The sequence below is a fragment of the Myripristis murdjan genome, chromosome 17 (genome assembly GCF_902150065.1).
Source record: "Myripristis murdjan chromosome 17, fMyrMur1.1, whole genome shotgun sequence".
In the NCBI taxonomy this organism is placed as follows: Eukaryota; Metazoa; Chordata; class Actinopteri; order Holocentriformes; family Holocentridae; genus Myripristis; species Myripristis murdjan.
The window spans coordinates 11,057,175-11,080,336 of NC_043996.1; the positions used below are offsets into that span (position 1 = coordinate 11,057,175).

The 23,162-nt window shown below is 41.8% G+C and overlaps 2 protein-coding genes across 3 annotated transcripts in view; one reads left to right on the top strand and one right to left on the bottom strand.

Annotated features, from left to right (window-relative positions):
* Positions 1-262: 262 nt before the first annotated feature.
* Positions 263-6,577, bottom strand: adcyap1b (adenylate cyclase activating polypeptide 1b). Of its 2 annotated transcripts, XM_030075516.1 has the most exons (5): positions 6,431-6,577; positions 2,853-2,957; positions 1,723-1,857; positions 1,252-1,356; positions 263-592 (listed from the first exon to the last, which is right to left on the bottom strand). In XM_030075516.1, exons 1-5 carry the CDS (start codon positions 6,517-6,519, stop codon positions 409-411), a joined length of 618 nt encoding a protein of 205 aa, XP_029931376.1. In that variant the 5' UTR covers positions 6,520-6,577; the 3' UTR covers positions 263-408. The 2 variants fall into 2 exon arrangements, with proteins under 2 accessions (XP_029931376.1, XP_029931377.1); XM_030075517.1 differs by lacking the exon at positions 1,252-1,356.
* A 634-nt stretch (positions 6,578-7,211) lies between these two features.
* yes1 (YES proto-oncogene 1, Src family tyrosine kinase) overlaps positions 7,212-23,162 on the top strand; it is a 29,337-nt gene continuing 13,386 nt past the window's right edge. The window contains exons 1-4 of the mRNA XM_030073662.1: positions 7,212-7,597; positions 19,084-19,374; positions 21,440-21,539; positions 22,622-22,720. Of these exons, the coding sequence (XP_029929522.1) occupies positions 19,092-19,374; positions 21,440-21,539; positions 22,622-22,720 (482 nt within the window). The 5' untranslated portion in view covers positions 7,212-7,597; positions 19,084-19,091. The remainder of the gene's footprint in view (positions 7,598-19,083; positions 19,375-21,439; positions 21,540-22,621; positions 22,721-23,162) is intronic.

The following is a 23,162-nucleotide window of genomic DNA, read 5'->3' on the forward strand; positions in this document are numbered from 1 at the left end:
GATTGTCTTTTTAAAATCTATTTATTTTCTGCATATGTAGATGACCTTTAGAGATTTCAAGCGCATAACGTTGAAGGTGCACAATTATCTTTTTTTTTTTTCTATGTTGTTTTTTTTTTTTTTTTTTTTTTTTTTTTTGTCATTTTGTTTTGTTTTCAACATGTTGACATGAAAATAAAATATTGGTCCACAAAGTATAACTGTGCGGTATCAAGTGCTTTTGTACAAAAAGAAAAAAAAAACGATATTATTATTAAAATATTCATTTTAATGGCTTTACTTCATACATAAATACATGTTTAAGGAACACAGGCGCAATCCACTGTTTGGTCAGGTATATCTGAATGACTTTGATTTTAACGACTGGATGTATATACACAGGAGGGCAGTTTGGGCGCTTTAATAACGCTACAAATAGGCAAGTCGACGTCCTTTGTTCCTAACTCTCTGTCTGTACCTTCTTCCCAGGACCGCTGCCAGGTACTTCTTGACGGCCATCTGCTTTCTATAGCGACTGTAGCTGTCGGTGAAGATCCCATCTGAATGTCTTTTGGATAAGGGCTCTGACTCTTCCTCCATGCTGCTGTCTTCACTGCAAAAAATAAAAAATAAATAAAAAAATAAAAAAAGAACACACGTTTAGGCTGCAGGATCTAATCTCTCAACATTTCATTGCACCTTTTTTTCCATTTTGCATCTATGAACTGTCTGATGATCATTCCACCTTGGCGTGATACATGTCATCACAAAAGTTGCCTGCAGTCTTTAGTATTGCAAATGTACCTAATTTTCTGTATTTATTTCGATGAATAGGCAAAAGGCGGAAAGTAAAGGCAGCGTAAAAGAAAACAATGCTTTTAAGCCTTTTAGGCAACTATTATAAATTATTTATTCATGATTCATTGTATATTCTGACGCATGGTTTCTCATTAGTGCTGAGGGGAACAAAAATCAATTTATGGATTATAAGAAGTCATAATTCGCATTTTTTTTTTAGTCTCAGAAAACTGACCCTCATTCTTTTCTTTAGGGGGGGGAAGAAGAGAACTAATCATGAACGCAGTGCCACGCCACAACAAAGAAAGACACAAGGCAGTGAAAAATGTCTGGTGGACGTTTGTTGTAGAGAGAGAAAATAAAACACCCACAGAAAATGATACAGACAGTGATGCAGCAACCTGGACTTGGGCGGCGGAGAAACATAAAAAAAAATGATGACTGCAGGTAAACGCTTATAAGAAATGCCCTTACCCTACACGTATTGTCATCAGAGAATGCAGATATTGTCTCGCTGTTAACTGACCCAGGATCTCCCTCAAGGCTCTATCTAATTCTTCCTCTGCATGCCTTTCTGGTCTGAGATGATAAAACGCCAAAACACATAGATCATCAGTGACCAAAGCGCAGACAAAATGATCAAAAGTAGCCTAAAATGTCCCCACCCACCCGCAAGTCCAATATCACATCAAGAGCAATTAATCGGAGCCTTATAGCCTACACAGGCTATACACCCTCGCCTGCTATCGAGCTTTTATCTTGATTATACAGTATTTGAATCAACATTTTAGGCTACTCAATATGAAAATAACATTGAACAAATAACATGAGAAACTCTGGGAAAACAAAGCAAGCAAACATTATCGCAACAGCAAAAAAGTCATTAAAAATGGAATTGCACCTCCACCGCAAGGCTAAAGATGCGTTATTAAAGCTGATATGTACCTCTTCTCTGGCGGGTAGTACAGAGTATACACGTCGTCGTCTAAGGATGGCGGGCTTCGTATAGCAATTTGATCGCTATCAAAACCCATGTCGGATAATGCATTCCCATCCTCATCGAAGGCGTCGTTTTCAAGTCTGCAATGGGAAGACATGCATCAGGAATTTGATGTATTGAGAGCTTTAAAAAGGAGGCGTCAAACTGAGAGAATGCCAAATGTATGCATTTGCATCTTAAAACAGAGGACGGTTAAATGCATTAGAAATAAGGGGAGAAAACGAAAATTATTTCAGTAGCTGTGAATGATTTAAATTAAAAATCAGAAAACGAATTATTTTAATCTGGCCGATATATGGACTTAAACCACCTACATGTGTTTTTCCGCCATCTAAATTCATATTTTCATGTGATGAAAATCTGATTTTAATTCTACTTTGGTGCCATCTCCACACGGGCTACAGCCTCATTAATTATTTAAAAATCGAAACAATGGCTGTGAAAATGATCACATTTAGGATAGGCCCTGAGCCAAAATTACGTTTTAAAAAAGAACCGCAATCACCAGTGAAAATTAGACTCAATATAAAAACCACGCCTAAATTATGAATATGCCTTTCACAGAGGGGAAAAAAATCTTTTAAAAAATCTCAAAAGGATATAGAGCACTCCTATTCGTTTTGCCTCGCCTCTCCTTGGTGACGCCAGTCCACCGTCATCCCAAGGGCTATCCATTGCATTGACTGCACTCTCATTTTTAATAAGGGGAGTTCTGTGCACCGTCCCACCGGACAGATGCCTCTACGCAATCTCCATTGTCATTTTCCATAGCAGAATCAAGCATTTGTGTACATGGAAAATATGTTCCATGGAAAAAGGTTTCTTCAGTTCTCTAATCAGAAGTGAATACGCACATTTCGGGCGTAATCACGCACGCTTATTTGAACTAAAAGTGCTCAAATCCAAATTATCACAACTAAAATCTGACTTTATCGTTAAATCGTTAAACAATCAGGTATCACCATTTGAATACCTAAACATTCATTCTGCATTGAGTTTGGATCGCATTACAGCATTCCTTTAAAATCGTGTTATCAAATTTAGAAAAGGCTCATAACAAAGCACATCCACCTACCTAATCTTAGGGTAACTTAGTCCGATAGGTGTGCAGTAGACGCTGTAGTGCATTATGATTCCGTAGATGAGCAAGACTAAAGTCGCTTTACTCGAACTGGCCATGCTGTTAGAAAATGAAAAAAAGAAAGCAGCGTTAAACAGGTGATTATTCTGTCCATTAGAACATACTCGCTTCTTTTATCAAATCCACAGGCTACGTTAATTCTCTAATACTGCAAACTAGCTGGGCAGATAGAAGCTACTGATTTAAAAATACATCACGTCCATTAGTTTTGAATCAAACAGATTTCCTCCCCTGTTTCATTCATCCCATTTCATAAAAGTTTAAGAGTGCTGTGAACATAAGGCAAGATCCATTTCCTCTGGTCACAGCAAAGTAAAATAAAATGAAAATAAAATTGCAGGTCTCCGTGCAGCGCAAAAAGAGAGAACAATTTCCGCAACTTAATCTTGCACTCCATCATTGGATTTCTCCAAGTTTTTTTTGTTTTTAGAAAATCCGGAGATAAGCACATACCTATAGCAGGAAAGGAGGAAGAGCGCGGTGCTGTAGGATGTGATCCGGGCGCGGCTGTGGTAGTGTGTGTGTGAGAGAGATGGTATCTTTCTCACGGCACCTCTTTCCTGGCTGAAGCGCCTCCGCCGTCTCCTTATGTTCCCCTCAGTACAGCCTATCTCACTTTTATGCACAATTAATATGACTAAACCAGTCGTACGAGGAAACAAAAACTCGATGGTAAAGTACACTGTCGTTCGTCTACATATCTTTGTCCTAAACTTTTTGTCCTGTGCTCCGACTGCCTGGGATTTTTATCCATGTATCGTGAGCCTTGCCTTTTTTCCCCCCTTCAATAAGTCACATTAAGGATGCTATAGACGTCATCAAGCCTTCCTCCCGGAATATAATAGTACAGTTCCTTCCTCATCGATGCATCCGTCAGACCCCCTCCCTCCCCTCCCCGCCACCACCACCACCTCCACCTCCCTTCTAAGATGGAAGTTTACTTAGAAACTTAATTTTCCCCCTTTTTGTCAGAAAGGGGGAGGGGGTGTGGGGGGCTGAATGCATGCAAACATTTATGAACTTTGCACAAGACGACGTGACGGCCAGTGCAAATCGTTTGTTTTTCACCACGTCGCCGCAACCACGACGCCTCCTCCCCCCACGCCTCATCAATAACTCCAATTACGCTTTTATGATTATGGCCAAGCAGGGAAATTATCATCTTTTTAGTAAGGAGTGATGGCTGTGGTTTCTCTGACAGGATGGACCGCGGGGAGTTTTGATGGGCATCAGGCCATCCGATACCCAAGTTCAAGGCCTCTCGGGAATCAGGAGCTGTCCGGTGCTGAAACGGATAGCGTCAACTTGCGGCTTCCTGAATCCAGTCACTTCTCCAATCATTTCCAATAACTGCTCAGTGTGGATATTGGGGTTTCGCTTACTGGCCATCAGTGACAGCACAGGCCTTGGCCTATCCCTAGATTGTCGAAATAAACGATGAACGTAATCCGATTTGAACACGGCTGGTGACGCAGGATGCCGACTCAGAGAGGCATTACGTGGCCTTTTAAGCGTTTCACTCATTTTCCCACGATGTCGTGAAACTTGACTTACCATTTTAATGCGAAAGTTGATGTATGAAAACGAAAAAAGTCAGAACCAAGAACCTGTGACTACAGTTTTTCAGTATATGACTATAAAATGATGAAGTGATGGACCTCGTGTTTCCCAGCCATCGGCTGCCGGGATGATAAAGTTTAATTTAATTTATTTTAATTTGAATTTTTTTAGTTTTTATTAAGGGATCGAAATACCATGCCACCACCAGGGTTAGGCCTGCGGCTTCTCAATAGCACTATTAGTAGGCCAACACTTAACACTATAGGCTGTTAAAATAATATGGACAAAATGGGTATTTAGTGGAGTCTAACCCATATGCTATACGAATCCTTACCATAAGGCCTTTTTACACGATAGTAAGCGGATGATTATCAAACAGTGCACGGTTCAATAACAAGGATCTATTTTAAGGCATGTGTATGTGCATGTGTGTGTGTGTGTGTGTGTTTGGAGGGCATTTCTGAGAATATAATTAATTTCTATTTTAAACTGGCGGTGGTTTGCACTGTTATAACTTGAGGTCACGGTGTACCCACCTTTTACTTTACCACCACCCCACGAAATCAGACCTTTAGGCTAGAGCCCACCAACACACACTCATTTGAAGAGTTTGCCACGAGAGAGATTCACGTCAGCGTTTTGTTTACTCTGACGCAATATGACGAACAGTCCCAGTCACTGGCGAAGGGGGAGGGGGGACTCTCCACAACTTCTGCTATGGGGCGTGAAGCCAAGGAAAAGCACAACTTAAAGCCCATGTTTTAACTGGAGAAGACTGCTAATAGGCAAGTATCCTCCCCACAGCGGCAGACACCGTACACTAGTCTGAGCAAAGGGCGCCATCATGAGGGAGGGAGAAAAACATGCAAGCGCCGCCGCCGAGGTGTGAGCATGAGTCTGCACCAGTGATGTAGTGGGAAATTAAACGGCGGCTCCTCATAAAGGAGATAATCACCATCATAAACAAAATTCTCAAAGAAGAATCACTGTATGCATTCAACCCATCCAAAAAGTATATTTTCGTTACTGGCATCAGTTTAACCTACTGACCTGATTTTCCTCATGAAGACTTGTGTCAGCCTATATTTCACAAATTAAAGGTAAGAAAACAGAGTTTGTGTGGCTTTATACCCCACTGTAGCCTAAAATCTGTGCTCATTACAATTCCTCAACACACATCATACCCCCTCTCCACCTCTCTCCCCTCAAATAACCTTCAACAGCCTGTAAGGTTATGGTACCGGAAAGATTTTCAGCAAAGAACACATTTTCCAAGTCTAGAGCCGTTCAGTGTCTTGTCAAGCATCTCATCCTAGTGAGATTTAAACAAGGAGCTGAAGTGGGAGGTTGAATTAAAATGGAATAGATAATCCGTCCGTCTTCACTTCGTTTTAACGCTTTAATATGGAATCCTTACAGTGGCACAATAGGCGACTTAATTTGTTTAAATAATCACAATAAATTGATTACAAATGGACAAATACTCCCTCTAAATCCCAGTAGGAATACTACAGCAATATGATAGGGTTTTTGTCAAGGTTGTTTCCTTTGTTTCCAAGAGAGACTAACTGCTTTTAGGATGCATGTTTGTATAAAAGACAATAAACATCAATAGTCAGGGGGAGGCTTTGTAAGGTAAGGCTGTGTTAAAACAGGAATAATCGCCAAAGAAAGCCAATGACTCGGTTTTCCCAGAGGAACCTGCGGCGCAGCCTGCGTACTTGCAGTCAGCCACTAGGGGTCAGCAAAGTATTTCTAAAAATCCCACCATGCACCGCACTTTTCACACACAATTCACTGAGCTCCTAAGGGATTCAAAAAAGCTATAGTAATCTTATGATAAACTAGAGAAACGGGCCTGGTGTAAACCACAATAGCAAAACCAACTTCCACAAGAATTTTATAGGAATATTATTCCCCTTGAGGTTAAATAATACAAAGTGCGGTATTACCTACTAAACCACTGCATGCACCTTGCTGGGCTATTATTTCGATTTTTCTTTGGGCTGCAGCGTGGCTGGCTAGTGTCCCCTCCTTGCATGGGACGCACAAAGCCTCAACCACCTAGCTGTCCTCCTCCAAATCCTAGGAGGCGACACATGTCTGCACACTGTTAATCAAACTGCTTAAGGTTAAAAGGTTACACAGGCAGCACAGTGTGGCTGTTTATGTGTAGACTGGCCTTCTATGTTTCTATGCTACTGGACTGACTTAAAAAATAAATGCCAATATTCAGCTGTATGAGGGCTATACACTGAATTTCCACCCCCATCTGAGCCTGGGATGTCGGCCATATTGGACACACGGGAAAAGCTCTCAATAGGAGATGATGGTGCATTCAAGTGCTATCGGTGATATTGACTTTATGATATTTATGCTCATTGACGACCCAAGAACATGGCAAATCCAATTGAAAATGTACTTTTCTTTGGTGTTTGTTTTCTCCAACGTTAAAGGGATGGAAATCGTGGAAGCTTTGAAATCTAATTAACTAATCAACACATCGATTACGCCTCCTTACATTGTGCATTTTTTTTCTGTTCTTTACCCCACTGTGTCACATTAGTTATCTGTTAAATAAAATATATGCTGACAAAACTGTTGTTGGTCCGTTTTGTCATTTTTTTTTAATCAACATGCAACCATGTAAATGCACGCATTTAATTTACAATAAAGGCCTACGGAAAGTTAAAGGTTCGTAAGTACGAGTTGAATAGCGGCACGTGAATGCGGCATGATTCCTCCTTTGGCCTCATCGGCTCCTTGGTGCTAGTCTCTCTATTGTTATGTGGCTCTCAATGCTGCTCTCGCCGGTTACCAAGCACTGACTTCTGACTGTTTTAATTATTTTACGTAGCTTTTAACCCAAGAGATAAGTAGGAGGCGCTGACAGCTGCTGTTGTATTCGCAGTTTAAAGGAATATCAAGGATCTCGGCAGAGGACTTGAGCTTGGTGAAGTAGTTTATCGGGATGGGACAGACCTGACCGAGGACTGAGATTCCTCCTTCCATACGGCTGGTGTCGAGTGTTTCCACTCGGATTGTAACCCAAAATACGTGGAGGAAAGACCACAGGACGCATGTAGTCTAAGTACAACACGGCAGCGGTCGCTTTTAAGGTAAGAAATGCTTGCAAAAAAATGTCTGGACAAATGTCCGGGGAAGTGAAGCGTGCAAGGCCTTGTAGCACTTGGAGAAAGTTGGGAGAGAACGATGAGAGGAGTTTTCACGGTGTGTTGCATTGTATCGAGTCAGCATAGTTACGATTCGCGCTGGTATGCGATAAAGACAATCATGTAGCCTTTCTCTGGTTTCCACAGATGACTGTTTTCTTTTTGTTGAACTTGGATGTTTCAACACAACAGCACAGTTTGAACAAGTCCAGCTCAACACTTTCTTTCACTTGCGCACTCACTCACTCACTCACTCGCTCACAATCTGCTAACGTAGGCCTCAGTTGTGATAGGCCTGTGCAATATGCCATGACAGTAAGATCTACAAAATAATAATCTCTCTCATTTAACATGTGAATTTCCCATCTACAACCCGCTCTCAGCATGGTGGTGCAACTCTGTTGCCCTGATTTTACACACCACCATGTCTTCTATCTGAGTGTGTGTGTGTGTGTGTGTGTGTGTGTGTGTGTGTGTGTGTGTGTGAGAGAGAGAGAGAGAGAGAGAGAGAGAGAGAGAGAGAGAGAGAGAGAGAGAGAGAGAGAGAGAGTCCCCAAGGGTGTGCAAGTGTCTTAAAGTGTACACAGCCATGTGTGTATGGGCTCCGGTGCCACAGTAATCCCCCTCCATGGTAATCCCTTTGTTAGTACAGTCCCAGGCGGCTGGACATGTCTCCTGTTCACACACACACACACACACACACACACACACATGTACACACACATTTGCACACACAAACAGCTGGAAAGGAGGAGGCTGTTGGCAGAAGAGTGAGGAGCACTAACAGGTGGTGTTGGCCGGCATACAGCGACTCCAGTTAACTTGGAGGCATGAGGGAGCCCTGCACACTCCTTAAGTGTCCTGGCCTGTAACTGTGCGGTGCCATTAAATATCCTGAAGTTAACTGAGTAAAGATCATAAGGTTGCAAGTGCTCTGCGTCATGGTTGTAAGCTTTGAGTCACATGTGATTATGCCCACATGTTGGCCGACTGAGCATATGTTTTCACAAGAGTGGCTCAAAAAGAGAGCCCGTCTTTCAGATATCTGGGTTGAACATTTGCTGTATGATTATACTGTGCTTACCCTCTTTTGTGGCTGGTTTGCTGGACTCAGAGAACAAGAAGAGCCCTTCTTTTTAGAGCTTGAAGGTGGCTTTCTCTCTCCCTTTCCCAGTCTCTCTCCCTGCTCTTTGACAGGCACAGCAGGTGGCCTCAATGGAATGAATGGATTCGGAAGGAAGTCCCCCCCCCCACCACCCCTCCCTGCTTGCTTTGACTGGCAGAGATGGCAGTGTGCCCTGAAGACACGATCATACTGCACCCCAGAGAGTGTGCCAGGGCAATTACTGAGTTACGCTTCAGTAATGGGTAGTAATGGGTTGCAGCCCCTGGTACTACCTCATCTCCATGACTGTGACCGCTGTTTACTAAACAAATTTGCCAATTTAGCCTGTAAGCTTGTCGGATGCACCTTCCATATCGTGAGGGTGCCGGCTGTTTGCCCAAAACCGTGACCAGATCTCACGCACTGTATGTAAACTCTCGTCTTTTTCACCTTAACGCATTTGTTATCAAAAGCAGTTTAGCTATGACAAACCCCTCAACTTGTGATTGCTGAATGTCCCAGGCCTGCAAAAAATGTGTCAGAGTTTTGTCCTGAGTAACTGCAAACATTACGCAATGCAGTGGCACAAAGGTTGCAAGGCCTCTCCCAGAACGCTGTAAAGTTGCATCTTATCTGATTAACCAGAATGGGAAAGGGAGTGAAGGGCAACGTCATGCTTGTTCTTGTTGAGCGCATCACACAAACTCTGCCAAAGACATCCCAGCTATGAGAAGTACACACAGGCATTTCTGAGAGCCACCACTCAGGGATTAGAGCCATAAAAATAACCTCCTATCATAACTCACTGCTATAGACCCTATATATAGGCATAATCTGACAAGAAATAGCAGGATTAATTTATCAGTATACTTTAGGTTGGCAAGTTATAGTGTTATTGGGTTTAATTTCACCTTGGCTTACCCAGGGCTGACAGTTTCGCTTTATAACAAGTAGTGGTGCTATTGTTGAATGCCTTCTTTTCTCCTGAATTTTGCCTCCATGCCAGCCACTGCAAAAGCTTCTCTCCTCCAGCTCTGCAGCGCTGGTTCATGATGCGCAGTGGGAAGCAGCAGCACATGTCGCCTTAATCTGACAGGGCATCACAGGCAGTCTGGCACCCAGCCTCACATGTCACATGTCCTTGAATAGGATCTGGCTCCAGCACTTTTTTTTTCCCAACACAACCTTTTTATGTGTTCTTCTGCAGTATGCCAGAGAGAAAACTTATCCACAAGTGCTGTATATATGGTGGTATACTTGAATTCACCCCTTAACTCCCACACAGCTCAGCCATTATTCAAAATAATTCTTTTCTATGGCAGTCGATTGCGTGTTTAGTAATTATTCATCGGTTCCTTTCCCTTATTCTTTCTTGGAGGACAGTGAAATCGTCCGTGAACCACAGAACATTCTACTCCATTCCTCATATTCCCTTTCTTTATTCAAGAAGTTTTAATGACAATTTGGTTTGTGCAGGGCTATAAAAGAACCGCTCAATGATGCTCCACTAACTCTACAGCTCGACAGGTCTTTGATTCATGTTTTTAACAAATGGTAACGTGTACCTTCGTCAAATGTGTGACCCAAATCTGTGTCGGGGCTGTGTCTTTCTCTACAGACTGTATTCTTCCCCTGGAGCCACCAAAAGAATGGCGCATTTCTCACTGCTAATCTCATTGTCTATTACACAGCCTCATTTAGGAAGCCATCTGAGAGAGGATCCAATAATCTGCCAGTAATTTGATTTGCTGTAAAGTCGAATTGAGCTGTCATTAGTTCTGGTAAATTTGTCACTCCGAGATAAAACATTGGTGTCCATAATACTCATCGCCTCAGGCACCATAATCCCCTTTTCTCAGTTTTATTGCACTGATGAAAGGTTTCTCATCCTAGGATGTCAGAAACTCCAGCACGTCAGCAACATCAGGTTGTTTCCACTCTTATCCTTTCCGTACTTATGAGTGTTTTCAGATCCTAATATCTAAATGAACTCCTTGCTAGCTTAGTGGATAGAGCATGTCAATGAAACAGCCAGAGGTCGGGGTCGATACCCACTGATGCCTCTCATGCTACTGATGCATGTACTCGTATGGTAAGCTGTTTTAAATAAAAATGCTCACAGAAAAAGCATAGGCTATGTGTTGCAAAGACTTGCAATTTACTGCAAGGACAAATTTCTGGTGATTTATATCAACTACGGTTGCATGTGTGGTCTGATACAGGACCACACCAGATGCCGTCTGTAGAGCCAGCTGCTTGAATTGAATATTGGAGTAGTCCGCTTGATTGATCATTCAGCCATTCAGCTCCACCATTGTAAGGTCACACTAACCATTAGGCCATTACTATCAGTCAGGGTGACTCCATGCCCTCATTAGCATTTGTGCTGCTCGTTGTTAGCATGTGTATGGGAGCACCACAAGATACTGTGTCGAGTACTTTCCCCTTGTCCATAACAAAGATAGGAAGAACAGACAAAAGAATAAACTAAAAGCCTTTTCTGTTGAGGAGCTGTTTTCTGTTTTTGGAGAGGGTAGTTCTCTTTGGATGGTTCAAAAGCCAGGCACTATATTCATTCTAACAATAATAAAAAAAAAAAGATTTTTTTGACATTGTGTGTTACATCAAAATATTATTCAAGCAAAGACTAATTTTGATAGAAGCTAAAATGTTTGGCCGAGCTACAGAATTGAGACTGTGAAAAAGACTGGAGAAGGGAAGACTGTGGCGTCAGAAATGTAAATCAGGGTAATGGTTATGAGAAAGAGCTGGAGGGGTTCAGCTGCATACCACTGGCTTCAGCCAAGTGTCAGCCTCAGTCCCCGAGGAATCTCCTTTTGTCTGCTCCCTGCTTCCCTTCAAGAATGAGTGTCTGTGAGCAGCAAGGCATGTTATTTGTGTGTATTCTTAAAAAAAAAAAAGGCTTAGTTGTTTCCTTTCATCAGTGGCAGCCTTGTTGTGTTATTAATAAGTCGTTATTTTAATAGAGTATCCCAACATTCATTCTTGATTTCACCCCAGGCCATCTCTTGCATTCTGTGCCAAAGAGAAAGGCCTCTCAAGTGAAACTTGTGGGCGTAGAACCAATTTGACATGCCGGATCATGTGCCATCCCTTTGGGCTCGCTGAGGCTTGTGATCTGTTCATGGGCATTTCAGAATCGAATCCCCTGGGAACATGGTTTTGTGTGCATAGGAATGGTGCCCTGGAACTAGACTGCAAACATTTTCCTTTTGGTATTGAATGGTATAGAATCTCCTCCACACATTAAGAATGATTTTCTTAAGCGTGTCATTTAAATCAGGGACGTTGGTAGCTTTATAAATTATATGAAGTGACCACTGGAGCACCCGAATACTGTTGTGCTTCTATATTAAACTTTGAATGACTATTTTGGGACATGCAGTGTTTTCAGGGTCTGAACATTTAGAAATCAGTACAGAATCTGTGTGCACCATTGTGTTCTTGGAGTTGTTTCTTGAAGTTACCGAGATATCTTGGTGAGTGTCAAATAAAATGCTTTGATCATCCAGGTGCTCGTCACTCTTTGATGTTGATGGTTACCATCCTCATGCCAGTGGCTTATGTCAATAGTTTGCAGTCAAAAGTTACCTTTACAGCATGTCTACCATTGCCATCCTTATTTGGATCGGTTGCTAATTGCGACAATCTGTCTACATGCCATCACCTATATCACCAAAAGTCTGATCTCATCAAGGTTAACCAGTCACCCAAGACAGGATCATTTGCTTCCAGATCTCACATGAGAGGATTTGAACCATTGGATACCCTTCCCAGATTACGCTCAGATTACACTGACACTCATTCATCATGTTGACTTGCCCCCCTTTTAGGTCAGCCATTGGTTAGCTTTAGCATTAGCTTCAGTGTCAGTGCTAAGTGGCTCCTAAGCCTATTTTGGAGTGGTGTTTGCATTTGGAACGGGGTGCTGGTGGACACGCAGGTCAGGAAGAGGTCAAAGGTTGTGGTCTTGTTTATGTTGGCTTCTGCTCTGATGTTAGTGTTTTCTGTATTGCAGTGCCGACGTCATTGCTCATTCATCGGCAGAGGCTGTGCTCCAACTAGTCCTTTCAAATAAGGTTTCCTAATTGATTTTTATGGTTTGTTTTAACCTGCTTAGATGCCCAGCAGGTGGGTTTTGCCATTATAGAGCAATGGAATGAATACGAACAAGCTCAGATTACTCCAGCAGAGAATTAATAATTCTTTTCAAAACTTTTGTGATTCATTTGCTGGAATTTAAAACATGCAAATTGTTTGAAAGTACTACTGAATAGGGGTTTGTTCTTACAAAGAATAAAAGAAGCATTTTCCCACATAATAGTTAGCCCTGTATGGTCTTTAATTTAAGTGTGTTGCAGGGTGCATATCCACATATTTGTGTGTGTGTGTGTGTTTCTGTATGTGTGTGTGTGTGTGTGTGTGTGTGTGTGTGTGTGTGTGTGTGTGTGTGTGTGTGTGTGTGTGTGTGTTGTGTGAAGCACCCTGTCTTTCCCCATGAGCACAGACAGGGCTGCTTTTGTGTGCCAACAATTCACACATTTTCTGGTGGCCATCAGTCTGCGGCTCACTTTCTCACATTTCAGCCCACTGTGCTCCTTTCCTACCTCTCTTACATCCAGTACAGTGATTATCATTCAGTGAGGAACACTTCACAGTGGATTTCCAATGTGAGTGTAGTTTTCAATGGTTGATCTACTCTTTTACATCTTCATTAGTGCCCCTTTCTTCATGTCACTTACCCAGGGCACAGAACTGGGTGCTGCTTGGATGTCATCAGAGACAGAGAAGCTGGTCTAGTGTTGGTAGAAGGGGCTGGGTGGTGTTTAGATTCAAACATGAAGAGCACATTCCCTTGGTTAGCTCTCCCTTGTGTGACACAGGGCTAAAGGGAAGCAAAGCAAAATGTGGAAAAGAGTTTGTCTGCGCAAGTCCAGACTCGCTTTAACAATGTCTGAAGGAACAACCACATAGTAACCAGATAGTATGGCCTCCATTGACAGTGTTTGAGTTGGAAGCAATATTTCATTGCTCTGGTTTCACTGCATTTCACTTCATATTTGTTACAACATATAATCTCACCCTCATCAGATTCTCTTCTCACATTATGGAAAAGCCTTTCCAAGGCCAAATGCACAGGCGCAGCTTGTTTTGATTGAGGTTGTGGTGGCTTGTGTGTTTGGCATATAGCAATAGCAGTGTGGGTTAATGTATTGCAATCGCAATTGCACTTCTAATCATTAAATTAACACTGATTGGATAGTGATTGATGATAAGAATAATGACCACATGACTAAATATATAAGGGTGGAAAATTGGCATTAGTGATCCTAACATGCAGACATTTAAATAGTAATGCATAGTGCAAACTGTATTCAAATTTCTGTCATTTGTGATACACACTCAAAGGGGATCAGATTGCCACGCTGGCCAAAGGGATGCCTGTTATTGAAGTCCTCCCTCTAAAAATGTAGGACTTCACACACAAAGCTTGTAGAACAGAGTGGGAACCTAGTCCCTACCTGTTATTGTGCTGTCCACTGCGTACAAATATTTTCATGTTTGGGGAATAAAAATCCAGCACTGGAATCAAGGCAGGCATCAATATTTAATTGACACATGGGGATTTAGGCTAGTTTGGCAAGCAGCTGTCTGACAGAGTATAGACTACCTCATTAATGCATGCAATCAGTCAGTGAGAACATTCATTAAAAGCAGGTGTATTTGGTGTAATTTACCCTGGGAAGGAGCCTGGTGCATCCCATTTACATCAATATCACATAGAGGAATTAGTCTTTGGCCATTCCTCAGTGACTGGACAAATGTTTGGTTGCCTAAGTCACATACTGAAGAGTACTTGTGAATCTACCACATAGAGAGGAAAAATGTGTGAACCGTTGAATTGAGAGAAGCATGAATCTGCTTTGCCTCACGGTCACACTCCAGTCGTTCTTTCTCTCCTTGCCTCCTCACTCCATTTCCACTCCCTTATTCATCTCTTGCCATCTTTGTCTCTCTTCCAGTCGTCCTCCTTCTTCCCTTTCATTTGCCGCTGGCTCAGCATTTGCTCTTCGGTCAATATTGTTTGTTCATGAGGGGAAGTCAATGCACCATCCATCTCTAATGAATAGATCCATAGATCAAGTGCTGACTTTCATGAGGTTCAGTTGTTGTGCTGCTCTTCAAAGGCAAAGTCATTCCTAAGAGTAGAGACCAAAGGGATACTGCAGCATCAGTATATTTCCAACTCTTCAAATATCTAGTTTCATAACAGACATGTAATATTTTCTTGGAACATTTTGTAGGAACAGCAGGGAAGAAGGACAGAAATTCTACAGTAAAAGGACTACAATGAAAGTTTTAAATGTTATTGTTGGGATTGACTCACTTGGGGTGAACAGCCAATCAGAAAGCTCTCTCCCTCTGACGGTCAGTGGTTCAACATGTTGAATCTATTAGTTGCCCACTGTTGAGGGCTGAGTGCTGATGGTCTGGGACGCATGGCACAAACTACGAATACAACAACTTGGTATGTCAGGGTCTTCATGTAAGCTGGGAGAGGCTCCAGCCCCCCTGTGACCCTGCATAGCAATATGCAGGCATGGATAACGGATGGATGGGTGAATGTTGCCATTGGGTCTGTAGCATTGAGTAATCGTTAGTCCTGTCCAACAGACTTGGACCATTTTTACTTAAACTGAAAAAATGCAACCGTGTTAAGACAATAGAATTGATCTTTATTTTCCTGAAGAGGAATTCGTCGTGCACATACAAAGGGCCAACACTGAACAAAAAGTAATAATCATGCACTTTGATATACTATAAAATATAAAGAACACTCCCAGTCCAAAACAGTCCTAACCTAGAAAATATTCAGTGCTCAGTCAGTGAATGATCTATTAGACCAAATGTTACATTATGTCCTGTAAGTGTTTAGAGGGAGATGTGTTGGTGTCTCCTTTTGTTTTCAACAGTGGGAGCCGACAGCAGCAGCCTGTGGGCCTGGTGGTGAGTTCACTGTGTAAGAGATGTGATGGATGAGAGTATAATAAGAGAAAGACCCATGCAAACACAGATTCAGCTCTGTTTGTGTGATTCTGCTCTTTGTTAAAGCAGTTAAGCATTATAGAGCTGCATATAGAGCTGCATCGATTAATTTATTGCATTGATACATCGATTAGTAATTTTGCTGATTTACTTGAATCATTATGCTTAAAAAAATAGGCAATTAATTGCTCTGGTTTCAGCATAATTTATATGAAATACTTTGGTTCAACTTATTCAAAATTCTTAAAAATTCTAATAACAATAAAAGTTAAGTTTTTTCATGTCAGAAGAGGAGGTCTTACATTATTTCATGTGAATATTAATTGATATATGAGGACACAATCAGTCACACTCTGATGCAGTGTGAAAAAAAATCACAATACCAACATTTTGATATCTATCAGCATCAGCATGCCCTGATGAAGATAGATATCCAAATGCTGGCATTGTGAAAAACCATTATTTTGATGCCGGCACATCTTTAATTTTAGTGTCTGTTACTGTCTTTCACCACCTTTGGCTAAAAGCACTGAACCACATTGTTGACTCAAATCCTGGTTTACAAACTCATATCAAATAGAATCATTCCAAAAAAAAAAAAATCCTCCTTAAATGAAATTGCCAGCTGAATTGTGAATGGTGAATCAAACTGAATCAATATTGAGCCAAAGATTCATACCTGTGTCTGTGACACAGAATACTGAAATTTTACCAGTCAGAACACGTCTTAGTTTTTAATCTCCTCTCTCTAAGCCAATCAAAAGAAAACACTTGAATGGTGAGGAGGAGGAAGGCACATCAAGATTTCTGAGGTGCCAACTCCTAAAAATTGGAATATGCAGTGAAATGATGCAAAGTTGGTTGTTTTATTGTTACAGTGCCAGCGTTTGAAACTGAATCCTCGTCAGGGCAGTTTGAAATGTTGGCACCGTAACGATAAAACAATCAACTTTGCATCGGGACTGGAATGTGCGACCCGTTTTGTCATGTGATTTCAAAAGAAATGACTTGTAATAACCACATGTTACACATTAAGTTGGTAAGAGTCACTTTACTCATTCATGTAAACAGTCTAATCACACAGTCTCACAGTAATAGGGTTATCATCATGCGCATGTAAAAATAGCCAAAAAAAACTGTGTTCCATTGCAGTTTTTTAGTAGAATTTTATTTTTCTTGCTTTTCCATATATAGTTGACATCACATCAGTTGTTAGGACCCTTAACACTTAACATACACCCCTCCCTCATGACTTGACATACCCAGTCATAAAGAAGCATACACACACACACACACACACCATATCCACACTTTATTACAGTTCAAACGCTGAAAATGTCTTTCATTTCCATGCTCTGTTCTGCCTGTCTTGCCCTTTGTCTTTTGGCTCAGCTTTTGCCAGACCCTCTCATCTATTAATGACACGCCGGCACACACCTCTGCCACAAATGCTGCTCCAAGTGTCTCGCTGAGAGGCAGAGAAACAGTGTTGTAACGTTTTTACAGTGCCAGGATCTGAGTCATCACAAGTGAATTGTTCTTGGAGTTGCTCAGAGTTCATCTGTCATGTGCTGGCAGCTTCTCTCTTTGTGTACAGTTGGACGGACACACACACGCCCACTCACACAACCTGGGCACGCACATGCACACACACACACACACACACACACACACACACACATATACACACACATATACACACACAGGGAGACAGAAAAGGCCAGTCGTTTTGTTCACTCGGTTCCTGCCGGGTGTTGTTCTCTGAAGCTGTGACACCTGTTCCTCCCCGGCGCCACATTGCTCTGATCACTAGTCACTCACACACACACACACACACACACACGCGCACACTTCAACAAGGAGGCCAAGAGTGGCAGAAAAATGAGTGAACACAGCAGGTTCTAAACATGGTGCTGTCAGTTATATCAGGCAAAGCACACACACACACACACACACACACACGTGCTTTTATCTGTTGCCTTACTTGTAAGAATGTTCGGTTGACTTGTTCTTTTTCACACCTTTATCCATAACCTTTCCCTCTCTGTGCCAAACAGTAACTGGGCCAAAAATTACCTCAGAGAAAAGTTTCCTTATCTTTCTATCCTTGTGAAGTAATTTGGTCCCAGCAGTGGGAGTCTTAACACACACGCACACACACACACACGCACACAGAGGTTTCGGATAACGTTGAGCTCTAAGGGGGAGAGCACCATCTCTTGAACACTGAAGGGCTTGTTACTCCTCTCATATCTGTGTCAGTGATAGTGAGCTTGATCATGGGGGGAGAAGGAATTGGCCATAGGCTGTAACAGGATCTAGTTTCTAGCTTGGCTGGGTTAACACGCCTTTGTCGGGAACTGAAGTCATGTGAGGTCAGTGTTGGCTTGCATTCTTTGTTTTCTGGATGGGAGAGTTATGTTAAGACCCCCAGAAGGCTTCAGGCAACACACAGTATCATGGTTATATGGGCTGCATTCATGACACAAGCGTAACCCCATGACAAAGCGTGGACCTAAGCCATGTACCCTCTAGGGATGCAGTTTTTGGCAAAATCCTCTAACCGTTAGGCGCTCATAATTAATTGAGTATTAACCATTAACCGATAAGCATAAATAAGCCTGTGGACACAGCTGGTTTACTGTGACCCATTTAAAATTCCAATTAAAGTTGTTTCCTTTTTTTTATAGAAAAAATATTTTATTAATCCACCCGGCAGCAGCGGCAATTCACATTTTGCAAACTACTGCACACATCTGGCATTATGCATCCCGTATCCAGATTGCATCCAGATGCAGTGCATTTTATTAACAACTGGCATTAAAACACACTAGGCTATAGAATTTCTTTGTCCCTCAACAAATCGCAGACTGCCATGCATGTGACTTCTTCTGTTATAAAGTTGTGCTGATAAGTTTGTCTGTAAACTTCATGTAACTCCTCTACATGGATGGACGATGCAGTGCTGTTACAGTTTATTGCTGAAGTAACTAAATGTATCTCTGGCCACCTTGGAATGTGGTTTGGATGATCTGTAATGCATTTTAGGTGCATTTACACTTGAATTATTTGCATTTGTGTGCTATCCAATTGCAGTTCATCAGCACAACATGACCTCACATGGTCAAACAGAGGTGCACACAAATAACAGCACACAATGCATATTGCTTTCCAAATATACATTAAGTCAAATTAAAATGATCTTTGGTTTTCGAATCGGACGGTTAAGCTCATGCTCTGTTTCCTTTTCTTCCTCAAGGCTTGACGATGGGTTGTGTCAGGAGCAAAGAGGACAAGGGCCCGGCGCTGAAGTACCGGCCAGACAGCTCAAATGCTGCGCCGGTCAACGCCCACATGGGCCACTACGGGCCCGACCCCACCCTGATGGGTCATTCCCCAGCCATGAAGACGCACAACAACAGTTACAACAGTCACGGCGCAAGCCTCACGCCCTTTGGTGGGGCCTCTTCGGCCATGACACCGTTTGGCGGGGCCTCAACCTCCTTCACCTCGGTGGCTGTGAGCAGTCCCTTCCCTAGTGTCGTCACAGGTCAGTTGGTTTAGTGCAGGGTTTTCAATTTTTTTTCATGTTCCAGAGGCCCAAGTTGACATCAGTAAGCTACTGACCTCAAATTGAAGTGATTTAGCCTTTAATGTTGTTTTCCGTTACATGGTCTCGACTCTACTTGCTTTTTTTTTTGTTTTCCATCAGGCAAAAGTTTGGGATTGCATCTGGTACTGGATGCTACTTTTGGAACAATTTTAGTTGAGGTTTGAAACGTGCTGAGCAGATACCAGAAGGTGACGTTTTGATGTTTTGAATTGATTGATCACAGAGAGATTGATCAGCAAAGTTCCACTGGTCACTGCTTACAACCAGGAGATACTTACAAAAGACTCACAAAACTTGTGTCATAGTTGATAATCTATCCATGGTAAAAACAAAACAAACAAAAAAAAAAAAATCAGCAAATCTCTTAGTTACAGCAATGTTGTTCATTTGAAGTAGCCATTTTGAGTTCTTCTTCTTCTTTTTTTTGTTAAAAATAAAACACCCCCGTGGGGCTCTGGGAGAGAGGTGAGGAAAAACTAGTCAACATGCCCACATGGGACAGACAGAGCTTCAGTGTGAGGTGGCTGCTATCTGTAATGGAAAAAGTAATCCAGAAAAGTAACCGGTACCAAAAACGAGTAGAGCCAATACCAAGTTATGGAAAAACACCATTAGAGACCCTGATGTGAAAAATATTTACATTTGTGTTAAGTACTCAATTGTTTAGAAGTTATACTTAAACAGTGCCAAACAGAATCGAAGTAATGTGATGTGAAACATATAAACACTGATACATTTTTTAAACTTGCAACATTGTCTAAGGAATTAAATAACAGAGAAATTATACTATTACTAAATTTGCTGAGCCCCCCCAAAAGCCCCTAAAGACCCAAAACCACTGGTTTAGTGGATTTATAAAGACACAGCATGCCAAACAACAACTTGAAAGTCATTGAAAAGTCGTTGAGTTTTTCTCAATGTGGCCTATGAAATGTTTTGTGGGATTAGTGATGGGTGTTTTGCCCATTTGGGTCCCTTGCCACGGCTGGGAAGAGGGTGAAATCTGTATGTCAGCTGCTTTTTAATAGACATTGGAACGATGAACATAAAGTTAACGCAGCTAATTTTGCAGAGCCAAGTTCAACCTAATACTTTCGGAACTGCTTTGCCCAGCCATTTTATAGTTTGGCATTCTGTTATTGTTCTCTGCAAACAGTGTGAATTGAGAATATCTTTCATTTGTGCAACATTGTATTACTTGCACATTCGATATGCACAGATCTTTATGAGCAACAGATGTTATGCAGATCAGACCTTTCAAACGAGACAGCCAATGCATGAAACCCAAAACAGGTCTATAATCAAAATGGCAGGCGACGCAGTAGTCCGCTCCCTTGACAAAAACACAAATTATGTCCTTGTGCACTGGAGTCCACTGGATGACTGCACTGAATTCATTGACTTTATTTACGCACATTTACTGTCTGCAGTTTACATTTCACAACTTGTTTTGATTATGGATGTGTTTGTGATGCAATTACCAATTCAAGAGGAATGCATTTCTCCACACTAGCATGCACACACACACACACACACTCCGCTGTGTCCCTCTCCCTGTCTCTGTCTTGCGCTCTCTCTCAAGCAGGATAATCTGAGCCTGAGGGGCTGTTTAGATCTAATCCTGCCCATTCCATTTCCTCCTCAAGATAAACATGTCAGAGCTGTGCTGTCTTTCTGCGCTCTGTCACTTCATACGTTGGACCAGAGCCCTCTTTTCATTGTAGCACGGGATTTAGTCGGGCCAGTTTGACCCAGTGACTTTCAGCGTGATACCTCTCATTTTCAAAAGCATATGATCTTTGTTTTTTCCTTGACCTTTCCATAAAATAAAAACGAGTCGAAAGAGTTGAGAAACATTCTTCATTTATTATTAACATTTTGGGGAGTACATTTACTATGTCCGAGTTTGTATAGTTATGAGCTATCATAGATTTACTATCACATTCATGCAGACCTCCTGTATCATATCTCTTATCCTTAAACTGTGATGTCGTACTTTCAGGCGGTGTAACATTTTTTGTGGCGCTGTACGACTATGAAGCCCGGACGTCAGATGATCTGTCATTCAAAAAAGGGGATCGCTTCCAAATTATCAATAACACGTGAGTACATCTGCTCTAGACATGGACATTCATGATGTTGGTACAAGTATATCATGCACAAGGACTAATTCCTGGCGTGATTACCCTGAGATTTGCGGGTGTGTGCCTGCTTGTGCCTGTTTGCATGCCTCTTTGAACATGCCCATGTGTGCACGTGAGATCCTGTGTGTGTGTGTGTGTGTGTGTGTGTGTGTGTGTGCGCACACGTGCTTTAATCCTTCATTGTATTCATGTCTGATATTAAGGCTGAAAGCTGTGTGGGTTAATGGGTCCCTCTAATGGACCATCTGGTTGGCTCCCATGCCTTTTTATTTATTTATTTTTTCAGATCTGATGCACAGTTTATGAAGTCCGGCACATTCTGCGAGTTTATCACGTCACATATGGATCGCAGTGAATCCTCTGTATAAAATGTTTATATATTGTGCCACATAACTACACTTTTCTGTTGTGTAGTAAAACAAGGTACATCCCACACAGTGAAATAAAGGCACATTTTACAGCACCTGCATTCAGTGGCAGTACACAGTTTGCCGAGTGGGAAAATTGTAATGTCATAAATCATGTTTGAGCTGACTTTCAATACAGGAGATCCACTGATTTAAAAACATTACATGCTCATAAAACTGTAACATGCATGAAAGTCAGTCTCATAATGTAACAAAGGAATTAGCTATCTTTAGACATTAGGAGTTTTTTTAAATGTTCAGCAATCAGGCGTACATAATTGGATAACAATTTGTGCTTTTCTGTTTGTTCACCCTTTTGTTATAACCATAAAAAGTGACAGTAATCTGCCGGAATCACATCCAAAACCTCAGCATTAGTAAGTGCCGTGCTCTTTCTTTGTCATGGAGGTGCTTATTAATCACTGGCTTCTTAAGAATCATTCCCAAGGATGCTGTAAAAATATTTCTTAACCTCCTAAACAGTACTCCACAGTGGGTTTAACTTTCATAGCAGTGATCGCTCTGTTTTTTTTTTTTTTTCCAGAGCAGGTGTCAGGTTTTTCAAACAAACATGAAGGAGCTGCTGTTTGTACTAGTTCAGTCTAACCAATGTTTGACTTCGCCTCTCTCCAGGGAAGGCGACTGGTGGGAGGCTCGCTCCATCAACACTGGACAGAAAGGCTACATCCCCAGTAACTACGTGGCCCCAGCTGACTCCATACAGGCTGAAGAGTAAGACCTCACTCCCCCTCTCTCTTCTCTTGCTCTTGCTCTCTCTGTTTGCTTCTTACTGTCACTTACTTCCTCCCACTCCTTTTCTTCACCCACACCAGCTATCAGTTATATGACTAGGCTGGGTGATCAGATGTTGTGACTAACCCATCACGTACACATGACAGGTTTAGAGTCTAGACAATAGAGCCCTGTATTTTTACTGACAACCAATGGCACTCCATTTACTTTTCATCCGATATGACAGGGTTATAATGGACTGTGTCTTTATAATAGGGTTTTGCCATGGTTCTATTTTTATAATGCTACATGTTTAACCTGTTCTGCAAAGAACACCTCAACAAGGTGTCTAACAATGCAGTTCTAGTCTTATTCCTCTTCAAATAAGAGAATGGATCTGCCAGTGAGATGAGATCATGGTGATACAGTATCTTGAAATAGG